Source organism: Pogona vitticeps, chromosome 1 (genome assembly GCF_051106095.1).
Source record: "Pogona vitticeps strain Pit_001003342236 chromosome 1, PviZW2.1, whole genome shotgun sequence".
NCBI classification, from domain to species: domain Eukaryota; kingdom Metazoa; phylum Chordata; class Lepidosauria; order Squamata; family Agamidae; genus Pogona; species Pogona vitticeps.
The window spans coordinates 62151452-62168929 of record NC_135783.1 but is presented as its reverse complement, the minus strand read 5'-3'; the positions used below and the strand labels follow the sequence as shown (position 1 = coordinate 62168929).

At 38.8% G+C, this 17478-nt stretch overlaps 1 protein-coding gene across 2 annotated transcripts in view; it reads right to left on the bottom strand.

Moving 5' to 3' along the window:
• Positions 1 to 1440: 1440 nt before the first annotated feature.
• The window catches only part of ERMARD (ER membrane associated RNA degradation), a 25241-nt gene continuing 9203 nt past the window's right edge, over positions 1441 to 17478 (bottom strand). Inside the window, exons 9-18 of one of the 2 annotated variants that reach the window (XM_020801205.3) lie at positions 17038 to 17140; positions 15289 to 15318; positions 13480 to 13548; positions 11788 to 11958; positions 10993 to 11076; positions 7982 to 8061; positions 7656 to 7781; positions 5722 to 5931; positions 3933 to 4046; positions 1441 to 2795 (exon numbers count right to left, since the gene is read on the bottom strand). In XM_020801205.3, coding sequence (XP_020656864.3) covers positions 2627 to 2795; positions 3933 to 4046; positions 5722 to 5931; positions 7656 to 7781; positions 7982 to 8061; positions 10993 to 11076; positions 11788 to 11958; positions 13480 to 13548; positions 15289 to 15318; positions 17038 to 17140 — 1156 coding nt within the window. In that variant the 3' untranslated portion in view covers positions 1441 to 2626. The remainder of the gene's footprint in view (positions 2796 to 3932; positions 4047 to 5721; positions 5932 to 7655; positions 7782 to 7981; positions 8062 to 10992; positions 11077 to 11787; positions 11959 to 13479; positions 13549 to 15288; positions 15319 to 17037; positions 17141 to 17478) is intronic. The other variant, XM_072993865.2, reaches the window with a different exon arrangement.

The following is a 17478-nucleotide window of genomic DNA, read 5'->3' as shown; positions in this document are numbered from 1 at the left end:
CTTCCTTGACTTTTAAAAGCCTGTGTTCTCCTGCCGAGGTTTGACCCTCCGCTCCAATTTGAGAAGCAACGTGTACAAAATGGAATGTTCACCAAGGGAGGACAATCTAGTGGCAGCAAGGGGTGGTGGGGCCATCGGGACAGATGTCCAGAGCCCCACACAGCAGCTTGTGCTAAATGCCCCCAAATCCAGCTGTGCTGGCCTACTATCTTTTGAAAAATAATTATCTAAACAGGGTGGCCGTGACTGCAGGATCCTTAAACTGAGAACCTAACATTACTTGATTCCTTGGAAAGAAAGTGGGTAGAAAATTCTTTATAAAGTATATGGAACACTGTATTAGGAACTGATAAGAACTTTTAAAGCACGAGATAATGTATGAAAAGTATGTAAAACAAATTTGGGAAGTCAGACAAACGTACCCTACAAGAACTACATGATAGGACTGTTAGGCATTTCTAAACATACAGTAGGACTCCTGTATCCACTGTATCCATTTATCCACGGCTTGACAACATTAAAAATGTTAAAAGAAAAACCTCAGAAATATGTTTCTAAAGGTGAAGTTACCAGAACTGGCCACTAGAGGGAGCAAGAAACCATGTTATGTATAGTGTATGCTATTACAATTTTTTGCTATAAACCGTGCTTTTCAGCATCTGCCGGGGTCTCAGAATCAATCCCTGCTGATACAGGGGTACTAACGTTTATAAGATTGGGGGAGGGAGAAGCACCACCAAGTTGATTCCGACTTTTAGCAATCTTAGTAAGGTTTCCACAGTATGTGAGATATTAAAGGGGTGGTTTTTAGCAGTATGGTTGTCATGACCAGGTGGAGATCTGAACCCAGATTTCTAGGGTCCCAGTCTGACACTCTATTCACTACACTACACTGGCTCTCACATTAGAGTGTAGCACATACAACTGGCCAGTCTTACTCACCAACAAAGAGCCGCCAGTTCTGCCAATCTTGACTAAAGTATGCTCAAGAGAGCAAGATGACAGTTGAACATGCAGTTACCACTGTAAGTCTTCCAAGACAAGAAATTAAAAAAAAAATTCAGCATACTGGCATTTGATTTTGACATTCAAAGAAATAATAAAAAAGTCTCCATCAGGAAAGAATGGATAGTGCAGAGAAATATTTGTTACTATGCAAGAACACAAACAGAAAGAAGAATAAAATATTGGTAAATTATGGAACACTGCCCCCTTGTGTGTGGTTTCTGTAATTACCCATTATCTTAAGTTTCAAGGGTAGCTTTTTCAAAATCAAAATTTGTCAACTAATTCATGTTCCAGACAGCACATACATGTTATTGGGTTGATCATCACCACACCTCCCAATTAATGCTTAACTGCCAAAACACAAAATCCATTAGTTGTTTTACTTCATATCCTAAACTAAGCAAAGACAAAGAAAAGGCAACCACACATTGCCAAAATCCACAAAACTTTTATTTGATGAAGCCAAGTGTCACTAAATAGTATGCATACTTTTGAAGTCAACATAGCTCCTCGTGAGTTCAGATTGTACAAAAGCAGGGCATGTGGGGGAAACAATAAAAATCATGCCAGATGTAGCAGTGACGTTTGCATTTCATACCCAGTCACAACATGGAGACAGAACAATTAGTCACTGCTAAACTGGTAGGCTGTGTCAGGGAGGAATCCTCACACCCACACTGTGTGATCTACCCAATCAAGGCCTATATCTTTCCACAATCACCCATATGCTCAATCACTTATAGTGTAATAATGTTTGAGTAAGCTGAGTGAGCAGAGAGAGTGTGTGTGTGTTCCAGAACATTTAAAGGCTACCACATAGCAATGTAAGTCACTTTCCTCTACAGCTCTGCAAAATGGCAGGTGCAGCAACTGCAAGAGAATATATACAGTACAGTGACTCACCTGAGCAATCTCCAGAGCAAAAGTTCCTAACTTTGGGTCTCCAGATGTTCTTGGACTACAACTCCCGGCACTGGCCAGCACAGCTAAGGGGTAAAGGCTTCTAGGAGTTTTAGTCCAAGAACATCTGAAGACCCAAGGTTGGGAACTATTGCCCTAGAACCTCTGTGGTTGAGGTCTATTGGGAGATTCCACCCTCCTTCTCCTTTGGTGCAAAGAACTCAGTATATACTGTCTATTCGCTGTGATTTTCTCTTTTCTCAGTATAAAGCAGTTGCCACTTGTTTAACACTACAAATGCCAAATGGAGTAAAGATTTGCTGGCGTGTTGCTCCACCTTGTGGTGAACAGTGCTATTTGCTCTGCCCCCAGTCACCTTCAGCTCAAACAAATACTCCCAGTTCAGTATGTTTTTGCACATTCATCTAAATATATGGTATACTCCCAAATACATCAAATGAACACTTCATCAACAAAAACAATTATCTGGACAAATCAAATGTATCAGCTGCACAGCTGAATACGCTACATTTTCACCCAGAAAAGATGATTCTTTATCCCAAAAGAAAGGAAACAAACCGTTGCAGTGCTATTGATCGAACAATTTACACACACATACATTTGGATAGTCTCTATCAAGGAATGCACTTTAAAAAGACAAAAAAGAAAGCAAGCAGCAACCTCCATTGAACATAAAACTACACAGATGTGTTCAGGATCATGTTCTTTGATGTGCCAGGTGCACAAGCATTAGCTGTTTTCCTAAGAAAGTTCTTATTTTTAGCAATGCTTTTTGGGTAAGCTGCGCAGTTTCATCCCATTTATTCTTTTCTTGGCTTGTATAAGTCGTCAGGTTCTCAGTATACTGCAAAATCAACTTCAGAAACCTGTGAGGAGCAAGAAAACAACTCTGAGGATGACTTTTTATTTTAAAAGCTTTTTTAGAATCGGTTAATCATGGTGTGCAAACAGTCAGTCCAAATTTCTATAAAAGCAATTATTGTATTCCCATCCATTCACAGCTAAGGCAAGATAGGAACTAGAGTGCAATTCTATGTCAGTTTGTTCAGCAAGTGGTCCCACTGTGTCCGATGGGGTCTGCTTGTTAGCCAAAGGATTAGAGGGATCGCAGCCGTAGACAGTGAGCGGTAACACAGACAATGCAGTAAATGTATTATTGCATTTAACTTGGCAGGAACAATACATTTTAGATAACCCCAAGCAAGGTTTTTTCTTCTTTTTTTTTAATGATGGGTTACCTAAAAATGGTCAGGGAACCACTTGTTTCACACGTTCCACATCAAGGAAAATCTTTAATGCACTAAAACACTAAGCCGGCTGAGGTGGCCAGGAAGCATCCAGAGCACCGGCCGGGCAGCAAAGGCTGTTCTTGCCTACGGAACAGCTCCAATGACTCTGGTTTTGCCACAGGTCATACCCTGACCCCTGAGCCGTCAGCATCTGGGAAGCTTCCCACCCCTGGCTGGAAACAACAGAAGCCCTGACACAGTTTTAGAAAGGCACTAATGCATTCTTTTTAAAAGCCACACCAGAGCCTGCATCAGATGAAATAACCTCAGTTACTGCTAAGCAATTTTGGTCCTTTCTGCAAGTATAGTTGTGGTCCTTGCCTTTGAAACAATGAGTCTCCCCTTCCCAAAATGGCTGCTCCTTCCAGGGAGAAGAAACAGCAAATGTTTAGGAAGGAAGGGATACCATGGTCCCCCATCCTGACTCTCCCCTCATGGTTGTTATCTTTAAAGAAAATAAATAAATAAATCCCATGCATATTAATGACATCCATGTTTTATTGTCTCGACAGGCCCATAGATGCTTTTGGAAAGTAAGAAAAACCATACAGAGCTCCTGGTATGACGCCAGGACCATTCCCTGTCCCTTCACCATAGCTGTACGTTAATAATGAAATGCAAAGAGGAGAATGATATAATGTAAATAATAGGTAATAATCAACTTGACAAAAGCAGCAGTTTCAGGTCTTGCATCTGAAGCTAGAATGCACTCACTTTAGGTACTGCTGATATTCAGAAGCGTTCTTTTCACAGACAGTATGAATACTGATTAGCTCCAGCATGATCATGATTAAGATTAATTGTAGGACCAGGGAAAGAAATGCCATACTAGAGGAAAAAACAAAAAACAAAATTATAAACCAATCAATATCTTAAAATCAAATTTCAGACTATAGAGCAAAGAAAACATACAATTAAGCTAAAATTATGTTGGTTTGCTGACTGGGGAGGATAGGAATCTAACCAGAAGGCTGGCCTAGAATATCTGGCTTAAGGAATTCTGCCCAGGAAGCTTCTCCTTTTTATCATCTTACCTGCTCCATGACACCTCTGCCACACTGTATCCCTTAAGACTCACACTTACAGTCCAAACATTTAAGGCAGTCAGTCTCTCATACAAGATGGACAGAATATTGTGGCTTCTGTCACAATTAAGACTGTCTTAATGGAAGTCTTTATCTGCTGAAACAGCCAAATTTCTCAGTTCTGCATGTGTAGTCCATCACAAAGTGATTATTTGAAAAAAGGTAACCAAGGGACATGTATGCACATCTCCCTAAAAATAGAAGGGCCAATGCCTACCTCCAAATAGCTGAGTTACTGCCCAGAAATCTGGAATTTTATTTCTGAAGAATCCAGATTACTGGAAAGGTCTGAATGTATTTTACATACAATCGTCAAAAAGACAGCTATAAATTTACCTTAGAGTGGACACTATTCTACCACATAGCCAGGTGAGCACAGATGTGCCGGAATGGTGTTAACTCCATTCTTCTTCCAGCTTAGTTTGGGTTAAGATCACTTTTAGCAATAGGCAGAAACTTCCACAGTTACATTTGCACAATATAAACTACACATAAGCTCTCTCCAAAATAGCAAGCATGAAAGGGAATGAAAATAGGCACTGTGATCCCGCCACCTGGCAAAACACCATGGATTTCCTGGGAAGTCCCAAAACACAAATATAATTACATCAGTCTGAAAGTAGTTAGAATTCCATATAGTTAGGAACCTTGCTTTACGAACTCTGCATTGGCAGGCTTACTGATGGCATGGAGCTTAGTAACTATGTTCGACTGAATGTGGTTACATTTCATCTTCAGAGCTCCTCCAATGAAGTCAATAGAGCAAGCTAATCATGACTTAAATTTTTTTCTCATATTTATATGTCATCTTTCCTTTAAAGAAGATCAAGGCAGTATACATGGCTTGTTCGCACATTTCACCCTCACAGTAATGCTGTAAGGTAAGCTAGGCTAGGAGTCTTGTAACTGGCTCAAGTGTCCTCCTGTGAGCTTACTGCCAAAACTAGACTTGAACCCACACTTTCGAAGTTTTAGCCTGACACTCTAATTACTACATCACATTGACATTCCATGAAGTTAAGTTTTCAAAGATACAATTCCGTGAGAGCTCAGTGCAACTACTGTAATTGAGTTTGGGCTGAATCTCTTATTTATGGCCAAAATCCGGTTGCTCGAGGATGCCCGCAGAAGGCAAACTGTGCCACTTACAGAAACTTATTGGTACTAATTAATTAGTTCCTGCTTGGATTTTCAGATCTGTGCCCATCTACTGAGTTGTCATGTCCCCAAAAATCCAAACTGGAACTCATTAATTGCCATTGAGAAGCTGCTGGAAGTTAGACTGATTGCTTTCCACAAATGTAACTATGCAATAGGATTTTAGTCTATAGTCTGTATAATACTTTCCATGTATTAAACAAATTGTTTTGAAAACATTTCCAATTGTTTGTTCCTTTCCAAGTCAAATAACATCCCACCTCCTTCTCATGCGTGTATAGTTACGCCTCTGACGAGATCGCAGTGACTTGTTTGTCCACTGGTGATGCCTGGTCTGACAAGTAGAAATGACTTGACATGATACTTGATGACATTGGGTACTTATCTGATGAAGAACAACAACAGTTTCCAGAACTGACCGTGGGCAGAAGAGGATATGAAGGTGCTTGCTGCAGAGTTCAGTTAGTAATCTGAAAAATACAAAACCATTTATTTAATATGAAAAGAGGAACAGGTTTGGTATTTTCCAAATAACTTTAAGTGATAATCATCAACATAATTAGAAAGATATAACTCTAGGTCCAAATAAAAATAATACTGTGCCATCAAGTCAACTTATGATGACCGTTTTCAGGGTTTCCCAGCTGCAGAGAATACTCAGAAGTGGTTTTTAGAGATGGGCACAAATCAGAAAAATGGCGATTCATTTTGACTCGTGAGTCATCAAGTTATCAAGTTATAGATACAAAATATTATCAAATATGGGACTTATTCTATCAATGGTTAGAAGGATGTTGTATAGATTAGGAGTGTAATGTGTGTAGTAGTTGTTTTACAAATGATTATAAGCTGTACCCTGGTGACACAATGTTAAATCAGTATAGATGGATTTATATAATAATAAAAAAACAAAAAAACAAAAAAAGTTATCAAGTTATAAGACAAATCCTGAACAATGCATTTACCTTTTTTTCTGACAAATCAATTGATCAATTTTCTAAAACCCTATAAAATGCCCACCCCACCCCAGTACCTAAAGGCACCAAATTTACAGAGAAGCTTCCCCTGACTCTCATGTAAAAGCCCTGGAACGTTGGTGAAGTTTGTGTTTCAGACATCTCACTTATATACCCACGAAGATACCCCCAGCAACGATCCCCCCCAGGCACCTATAGAGATCACAATCACAGAGTTTCCCTTCACTCTCCTCTACAATTCTTCTAAGTTTGGTGAAGAATAAATTTGAAACATCCAAGTTAGACGCCCACAAGGTGGGTCCCCCCAGGAAAGTGTCCTTCAGCAGCTGGCTTGGGGAAACCCAATCATCACCAAACTTGGAGGGAATGTAGATGAGAGTCATGGGAAGCTTCTCTGTGATGTTGGTGTCTCTAGGTGCTGGGGTGTGTGGCATTTTAGAGCCCAATGAATCGACAAATAAAAAAATCACTAAAAATTCATTGATTTGTGTTTGTTAGGGGGCAATGATTTGCATGAATACAAATTGCCAAATTAGCCATTTCTGATTAATTTTGAAATTCGTTTCTGAATTCAAGCTAATCTCTAGTGGTTTATCGTTCCTTTCTTCTGCGGTTGCTCTGGGACTCTGCATCTTGTCTAAGGCCACATAGGCTGGCTTTTCTCCTTGAAAGCACAGTGGGGAATTCAATTCCTAACCTCTGGCTCTGCACTCAGATGTCAAACTCACTGAGCTATCCAGTCAGCTGGCTGCAAGTAAGGGGAAATAGGGAAGTGGGTAAGCTGAGGGATGGCAAGAAGCAAGGCTAATATTCACTGGTGGCATTCATGCATGAAACCATTATTTCTCCAAACCATCATTTATCATTCAGATTTGAAGGTGTTCATTCAAACCACAGATTTTTGGCTGGGTACCATGGTGAACTATTGTTTGGCAACTCAAGAGACATTCTGGTAATCTGAGTTTGTGAAACACAGAGGGGACAAGGGAGCATGTGTGAAGATGGCCTGATCCCAATTTTCCAGAAGGTTTTTGGAGGAGCAAGAACATGATATCTGAATGCAGCCGCTGTCACTCAAACCTACATTATTATGAAGCATCTGAGATTTAAGATTATTTTTTTAACAGTAACACTGAAAATATTGCAAAGCAATAAAGTCTTGGAACTAGAGGACATTTCAGATTTGACAAAAAGGAAGGGAATGTTATACAACTTACTTCTCTGTCAGCAGATTGTTTATGGAAGTGCCTAAAAGCTTGAGATCCTGAGGCAAGTAGGGTTGAAGTTGAGAGAAAATATCAGCAATCACACAAAGACAAGGAGTGTCGTCCTCTTTTCCTGATCTTAAAAGAAAACCAAATTAAGCTATTCAGAACTAGTATTAGAATTTCATTCAAGATTTTTAAAAAATACGCTTGCTTATAAAAGTCATGATTGGCAACAGTGTTGCCCCCAAACAGTAATTCCATGGTATTGCAACTTAATGAAGAAGGGCAAAGGGAAGGAGGAGGAGGAGGAGAAAAAGAAGAAAAAGTGATGTTACCCTGCAGTTTCATGAACATACTCTTCAGGCACTGGTGGAAGATCAGACCAGGAATTAATGCTTTTTATACAATTCAGAACCTAGAAAGTGAAAAATAAACCTCTATAAAAATCAGAACAACCAATTTACTGGTACAAGCTGTTCAGCTTGAAGAAAGGGATGACTTCAATACCTACTGACTTCATCTGCATCTCCTGTAACACATCTCACAAAATGTATTTATTTATTTATTTATCTATCTTGTATACCACTTCCGTTGGTGCCAAGGCACTGCCCTATGCAGTTTATAATAGATAAAACATCAGACAGAGATAAAAATGAAACACTAAAGACAGAACAAATTAGCAAATAACTATAAAAATAACTATTAAAAACAAATGGCGCCAATCAATAATGCAATGAACAAAAGTGGACGAAAAATGGGTGGTCAGCTGGGATCAGGGTGGAAAACCTCCCTGAAGAGCAAAGTCTTCAGGTGACTCCTGGATATCCACAGGGAGGGAGGCAAGCAAAGCTCCTCCACAAGCTGGTTACACAAGGTTGGGGTCACTGCAAAGAAAGAAATCTTGTAGATTTACGAGCCTCCCTCAGGGTAGTGACCTGAAGGAACCTTGCCTGCTATGATCTAGTGGATTGGGCAGATGACACTAAGGAAAGACGTTCCAACAAGTAACATGGGCCCAAATCATGGGGGGGCATTATTTATGAGTGTAAGAACCATAAACCTGATACAGGACACAATGGGTAACCAGTGAAAGTGAGCCCAAACCAAAGTGATACAATCAAATTTGCTCACACCAACAACCGGTCTGGCTGCCACATTCTGGACCTGCTGTAGTCTCTGGATCAGGCCTAAGGGAAGCCCCACGTAGAGAGCACTGCAGTAGTTGATCTGGGAGATGACCAAGGCCAGCCCCAAGGTCCTGAGGGAGCCCTTGTCTATTGTTTGGCACCTCAAGAGAACTGGGCGATAAACCTGAGTTGGCTGAAGTCTGATCTGGACACAGCTGTGATCTGGGACCCCTAATAAAGAGCCGGATCCAGAAGAACACCCAGAATATGAACTTGGTCCCTAAGTGGGAGGGCAATGCCATCCAGCCTAGGGACAATCCCCCCACCAGGAGTAAAATCTCTTTCTTGTCCAGGTTCAGTTTGAGCCTGTTAACCCTGGTCCATTCCAGTACTGAAGCCAGGCAGCATTCAGACATTTGGACAGCATCCACTGCACATCCACCACTTTCTCCACATCATGCTTTATTTTATGCAGCTCTATCTATTTTGTTCCTCTATCAATGCTGTATGTAAGAGTGTTAAGAAATGATTAAGGTTATAGAAAAAGCAGCTTTGAAAATGAAAATACATTCAAATGCAGCTAGAAAATTGTTTACTATAGTCAATGCAAAACATTTTTAAATTGCACGAAAACAATTAAGTCAGCTGCAACTGAAGAAGATCAATGAATTATAAACAATCTTGGCAGCTGAATAATATTTTGGTTACAACTTGTAAATACAGAGATGACATATGCACGTCTGGTAGTTGGCACTCTTTGTAGTCTCAGTGCCATTACACTGTAATATCTGAGTAGTATAATAATTTAATTATTCAAATCTCTGATGCTTCTGGACTATGATAATGTAAGTTCTGCAAAAATGTGAATCAAAACAAAATACATTATCAGTACAATGACAGCATGCTGGACTATAGACCATTCAAGTTATAATATACGCAACAACAGTATCATTTCCTATTGAAAAAGTATTCTTGGATTTTTAATCATTTGGGCTTACAAGACTTGCAGATAAGGTTTGTTTATAATTAGAAGGAAAGGAAAACAATTGTTAAGAGTTATAAATATGTGGAGATAAAACATATACACACAGAGGCATTCATCACATCATTACAACTCTGCACTACTTTGGGCACCAGATATCAAGGAATAACAATCATGTAGCAGAGCAGCAGCATTTCCAGATGCTGTCAGTAACAATCAACATGGATTTTCCACATAGACTTTCATTGCTAGGACTGGGTGAGGAATTTAGAAAATGTATTACTTTTCTTTGTGTGTTTTTAACATGGCTTAGAGACTATGTAATGCATTTTAATGTATGTATTTTTACTTTTAAGTTTTGATATTTTGTCCATGTGTTTTAATTGAGATTAAACATTACTTAAAAGTATAATGCTTTTTACTTTTAAGAACTTTAATATTTTAAAACATGTATTCACGTCTTTTGTGAATACACTTTGATTACAAGCTGTTACATTTTTAGAATGTAACTTAAAATGTTGTTTTTTGTTATTTATTACACTTTTGCTCCTGTATTTTGGATGAAATTCTGACCTAAGTTTTTGCCTACAATTTAACTCAATGTGTATATATTTTAATCAATGTGCCTATAGATTTTTCATAGCTGTAAGACTTTGTGTTATACAACAACTCTGAAGTATTTTGTACATAAGGAACACAAAAGCAATGTAGATAAAGCTTGCAGAAATAGAGCTGATGTTGCCTGGAATTATTGCAACAGTGGAAAGACATATTGTACTTTGATACTCAGATGAATATTGATACGATTGTCAAAGATTGTTTGGTTTCATTCAGGGATTAACCTTTTTACTAGGATAAATGCCAGCTGTGATGAACATAGGCTTCTTACTTTTTTTCCTGGGCGGTTTATAAATTTCTATAGAACTCCTTGGGGTTGATCTGACCCCCCCTATGGTTCTTTAAGCCCATGTGCTGCCTTCTTACTGACTACCTAGTAGATCTCACTAAATTAAGTCACAAGTACTATGAATCCCATTTTGTTTCAACCTTTTCACGGTCTGTAACTTTCAAGGGAGCTTCTATTAGGCACTGATTAACCATGCTGAATGGGTTCCCATATTCATGTTTGACTCTCCCACAGAAGTCAACTTTCAACCATGGCAGTTTTGCAACTCAAGCATTTAAAAGCTTGGAAGAGCAAACTCACTCATAAAAAACAATTTCAAAAGCTTCATACCTGCTTTTTAAGTCGGGGTATTGGATGAAACTGAGAGCAATAGCAATTTGCGCTGGCCATCAGTGACGTTAGGGCTATGTGTTCCTAGTTGAAAGATAAATTGTAGAAAATGATAACATGTACATACACCTAATCTGTTTTTCTAAAGAGAGAGAGATATACTGTATATATTGAAGTAAGCATTGTGGAATTTATCAGAAGTAGATTACACATGATTATCATTCACAAGGATGTACCACAAAAAGTGTGTAAATAATAACATGTATACATACAGACACACAGAGAGAGAGAGAGAGATTTAACTGTTCTTATGGCCAAAAGAGACAGAACACAGCAGCCCTGAGACTGCATTTCCAGATTGTTCTTTTTAAAATTTAGAATATTTGTATGTGATTGATTTTGATCAGATAAATAACACTGGGGGAGGGGTAAACAAATAATTTAAAAAACAGACAATAGGAATGTTATGAAATGAATTTCATGCATGTGTTAAAAAAGAAATTTTGGATGTACGTAAAGCATGTGCTATATCCCTTCAGGCCACACTAAACGCAACATAAAAGGATCCGTTGACTTTTGAAAGTAATTTTTGCTATGTACATGTGAGACAAGCTATGGTAGAATTTGAGGTCTAATTAGAACTCCATGCATTTTTACAAGACAATGTTCATAAAGCATAATTAGATGACAGGAGAAGAAAAAACAAGGGCTTCAACTACAAAGTTTTGGATTTAAGGGTGAAAGAAGCATTGTTTTAAAGTCTGTTAGTGTTCCTGAAACAAATCAGCTCCCTACCTTGATTGTAACATCAGCATCCTTGGAAAATCTGCACAAAAGTGTGAGAGAAAATGCAAGCATCGAATTCGCTATTTCTCTTGGGAAGTCATTTAAATCGCACTCTCCATGGCTCAGATGGTCTCTAACACGGGGACCTTCTTGATGGTTCAAAAAATCCCAGAGAAATTCCTACAAGAATGTAGAAACAATCCAAAAATTCTGTATCAACTTTAAAGATTGCAGATATTTATGGTCAAGGTTCCCAGAATGGGTGTTTGTTGGAAGAGAAAGCACGGCTTGAAGCTTGATTTGGTATTCCTCCTATAGCAGCAGAGGCAAAGGCTGCTTCCAGATGAGGCTTCCGCCATGCAGTTTCTCAGCCTCAGTTACAGAGTTTTATCCAGGGGGATGGGTGGATAGGTTTGCAGAAAATGTGATCTTCTATTTGAATCCTCCCCTCCTTTCCCCACTGGTTCTTACCTCTTTTCTCTTATTCCATAAAGTATGTTAAAAACATGGAAACAAAATAGTTGCACATCTTTTGATTGGTAGCACTAGAACAATGGTGTCCAACCCTGGCCCTCCAGATGTTCTTAGACTACAGCTCCCAGAAGCCTTCACCACCACCTCTGCTGGCCAGGATTTCTAGGAGTTGAAGTCCAAGAACATCTGGAGGGCCAAGGTTGGACACCACTGCACTAGAAGATCTTCATCTGGAAGCATCCAAGCTCCTCTTTAAACAGCAGTAGGCCTCTTTGGCCATGAAAATTACTGTGGTAAAAGCAGCAAGCAAAACCTTTGGTATATAAAGGATTCTCTGTTTCTTCATGACTGATGAAGACTGTAATAGTAAGTTACAATGTTGTTCATCCCTATTGTTAGGTAGACCCTACCAATCATTCTGGATAGAGGGTTGGTATATTTCTGTGCCCTATGGGTCAATGACACCCTTGTTTTCTACTTATCTGAGCAGCAGACAATATTTGTTATGATTTCTTTTTACTGTGCAGAACTTTATTCTGAAAGGATGGAAAATATACAGTTGCATTCAAGAAACCAGAAGCTGCAAGACAAGTGTAGGCATTATCCTGCAAAAGCCTGCATATGAGTTCATGCAGTGCTACAATCTCATGGTCTTACATAACTAGAACAATACTTTCACATTTAATTTTATTCTTCTTGATAGTGTGAAGTGTAAAAATACTTTTCTGGGAGTAAAAGATGCCTTCTATCCCAAAAGCATAAAGGCACTTTGGGGTCCAATCCAAACTCAACAAAAGGGGGGAAATAAATAAAGCCAGCAAATCTATTACCCGCTGCTTTTCTGAAAAAAAAAGCAATATTCTGCTTGGATGTAAGTTTCCAGCATTAGATGATCACTCCACAAAGAAGGTCCTATTTCTCACTTCTCAACAGCTACCACCTCTTGTTTAACTATTTATGCCAATTTACTCATAGGTGGGGTTCTTGCAAAACATTAAAAGCTAAGTTAAGAAGCACTAACAAATTGTGTGTGAATAAGATAGCAAGCAGAAATTATAAAATCAGTTGCCTGTACTGTGAAACAGTCTGTACTACAGTAAAATCCTTGTCATATTGACCTCAAGGTAAGTCTAACAGGGATTTATTCTAAATGTATAAAAGATTGCAGCCCTATAAGGGTAGAGTATTCTCAATTCAAACTCAAAGTGCCAAAATGTATGGGCATACCATTGTTGATTCACCAAGAAGTGAAGGAAGCTTATTGGCTTCCTCATTATTCAATTGTTTTGCCAGCATCTACATGAGAGAAAGAAAAGGCAGTTACCAATATCAAATAACATATAGTCACAGTCAGGACACATTAATGGAATCTTTGTAGAACCTCACAAGTCTCATACCAGAAAAGAGATCAGCAGTTCTCTGGCATCCTCTTTTTAAAACATACTCTCCAATAATGATCTCCGGCACTGCAAATGATACCTCCCATCCCATCACTTATAAAGCATTCTAGAAAGATTTATAGATTTGAAAGCTGCTGAAACGTGCAGAAGAATAAACAGGGATATATTCCCCATCCATCTCCAAACAGTACATAAATTATGTACCAGGATGATCAAATCAACATTCAACCTAAAAACAAGGAGGAAACTAGACTTAAAAAGATTTTGATCATCAGTCTCATATAAGGATATGAGCTATCTTTACCTATTCAAAGGACTTTAACCATTAAAGACTGGCTAGTTCTTGCTGATACAAGCAAGAGCTAAAGAAGGCTAATCTAACAAGTAGTCCTACCTTGTTTTTTCAAGGCCAGAGAAACAAATCCTCTTCTATTAGAGCACTAATAGAACCTTGGGTAACCCAAGTGTTCTTAGTCTGTGACTCCCAGAAACCCCAATCAGCACAGCTGGAGGTGAATGTTTCTGGGAATTGCAGTCCAAAAACACCTGGGTTGTCCAAGGTTGGCAGCCAATGTATTAGGGCATTAACAATGCTAATAATTCACAGCCCCTTCCCCCATCCCACTGGTAACCTGGCAAGTAGGATAGGAAGATTTTGCCTAGTGCATTTCAGGACAAGAGATCATCAAATCCTATTCATATTTAATCCAATCATATAAGCCCAAGTCAGGCAGTCAATAAAAGCCCTCATCTACCTCGGGGGGGGGGGGGGGAGAAGAATCAGTGTTACTGATCACATCAAGATACTGAATACAAAGAGATCACTCTCTTCAGATGTAGCCTTCCATATAGTATGGAGGGCAGTGGGGTTAGCTAGTTAGCTAACCCCAGGTTAAGGTTAGTCATGACTGAATGCCTGAATAGGTTCTTACAATGGAGTATTACTACCAAATTCAGAAAATAATTCAGGCATAAAAAGGAAAAGGTTAATGATTTCAGCTGCTTCTTTTCAGCCACCTAGTTGGGAAATGCATTTCCATTTTGTGCCAACATGGCTGTCAGATTATTATATTAATGCCAAGTTTTAGAAGAGAGGCACAATTGTACTTCCAAAGCAAGACAGCATTCATTGTACTTTTCCCTACATTTCTGCCATATCGTATTTTTCCGTGTACAAAACGCTACTTTTTTCCTAAAACCATTACATTAAAAATTGAGGTGCACCTCATACACGGAAGATAGCTGAGGAGAGAACAAAACGGCCCCTATCTTGCCTCTATAAACAGGCTTCCTTTAGGTGCAAGGCTTAGCTTCCTCCAATCACAAGCCTTATGGAACTGATGTCAGCTGATGCTGAACAATTCAATTGGAATACACCTCATTAGAGGTGGAGCCTGTAGGTTCAGATTCAACAGGGATTCCTAATGTCCGAGGGTTCTGAGCGCAGAGGCTAAATACTCAAAGCTAAGTTTTCTTAATTTCTGGGTTAGAAAATTGTGGGGGTTGTCTTATAAATGGGGGTGTGTCATAATTGGAAAAATATGGTAATTAGGATATTAAAATTTTAAATACAAATGACAAACTACACTATTGTACGAATTTTGAATATTCCAAAGATCACACCGTTAAAACTTACTTCATCAAATGTAGTGTACAGAGAAGAAGACTGGAAAATAGAAAAGACAGACATTACTGGTATCATATTTTATATATTTCACATTTATAGTGAATTTATATTTACTCGTGGATTGTGAAGTTTTTGTTCACTTAAGCTAAAATTCTGCTCTTAACAAATATGAACATATCACTGCCCAAAATTATATTGAAGTGATAAGATTTATGTTGGATGGAGTTATAAATCTTCTATTTCTTTATTTAAAGAGAAGAGAGTGCAGGGCAACGGATCTTAAATCTATGATCCTCTGGTCACTGCCCACCCCAGAAAAGTCTGATCAACTTTGTTTCTGCAACAAAGTAGTTTCTAGACAGAGACTGGGTAGCTAAGAATGTATTTGTCTGCTTGTTGACTAATCAGACTTAAAAAACTATGTTCAGTCTAGAATTTTAAGGTGGGTGATGTCATCATCTGGAGATGGAAATATTTACATTAATTACATTAAAACTTTTCCTGTCCCTACCACCTTTTTGGGTTCTGAGACTTCCAAGGGATCCCTTTTGCCCTTGGAAGTACTCCCCACCTAGAAAACCCTGTGAAGAGTTGCTTTACATCAGAATTGACTTGAAAGTATAGATTTATTTCACTTATACCACAAACATTCACAAAAATGACAAATTATTTTGTCATTAGTTATCCTAATAATGTTTTAAACTCTCACTACTGCAAGAGATACCATATTAGATGTAGTGATTAGAAATTGGAACGACTCACCATTTTGGTGAGTCATTCTACTTTGTGAGTTGTCAAAAGTTGACGACTCACGAAGCATGAAGTTGCCCCTATGAAGCGACAAATAACGAAGGCAGGCTAAAGAAATCCAAGCTGCCCTTTGCAAAGATGGCACCTGCAGCTTCCCTACCCTAAATGAAGCTGCAGTCACCATCTTTGCAAAGGGCAGCCAGTCTCCCTTTTTACACACTGTGGCTGTGGAGGCCAGATGGAGACCTCGGCAGTGGCAATTATGGTAAGGAGCTGTGTGTGGGGGTGGGCAAAGGTAGGGAGAGGAAGGGGGTAGGCTGTGGGGGTGGGTGGCTGCCTATCAGCCCGGTGATTAGGTGATCGGCAGCCGGTAGGCAGATTTTTTTTTTTAAATTATGAAGAACGAATAAAATGGGGAAATATTCATCAAGCCGTATTCATTGGGACTTAAAATTTGACAAATAAGGGTCAATGAATATTTAACGAACTGGCTATTTTCATAAAAAAAAAAAACCACAATGCTTTAATTATATATCTAGGCAATGTGTCTCTCCTTTGGCTAGGCAGTAAAGACTGATTAACTCTTCATCCACTTTCTGCCCCAATTCCAAGAATGTACAGTCTCCGGTGAATTTTATTTTCAGCAACCAAAATAAAATTCTGTTTCCACTTCTGGTTCCACTTAACATTTGTTCTATTAAAGAAAACAAGGTGGTACCCATGGAAGGTATGATATGAGTGGTTTGCATCACAAGGGAAAATATAGTAAACTGTAGTTTAAGATCCTGACAAGTAAATTCAGATTAAACAAAAGGTCCTTGTTTCAAATATAACAGGGAATTGTGCTTTCAATAAATAAGGACTGGTATGTTGAGAAAGGGGAAGGACAAATACATGGTTCCAGCATTCATTCCTGGGTATTAAAATACAGTTTAAACAGCCAGAATATGTTTAACTGAATTTGGTCTGTTCAAAAATCATGGATCAACAACACCACCAACAATGTACCTCAGCTGTCATTAGTCTGCTTGGGCATTTATTTACTGTTGTGAAGAGCAATCTAAGTCCAGTTTCCAACTGAGGAAGTAACAATATAACACAGTCTGCATATCTGAAAAAAAAATTACAGTGAGATTGATTTTTATGCATATTTCCTCTTTCATTAATAATTAGTTTGTTTTTACATACATATTAAACTAACACATTGTTGTTAACAAAGATTGAGCTTCACCTGTAGTTTCACACTGGCTGAAATCCTGTTGCTTAGCATAGTAAGTCACAACTTGACTAGGTGCACTGAGCCAATGGGAATCTGATGAGTCAACTCCTCTGTTAAGTTCAAGTGATTCAATGGGCCTACTCTAGTTGCAACTTACTACACTAAGCAATAGCATTTCAGCTGCTGAAATAAAGATGGTAGGAGGCATGCATCCCAGGGGGAAGAGTTTA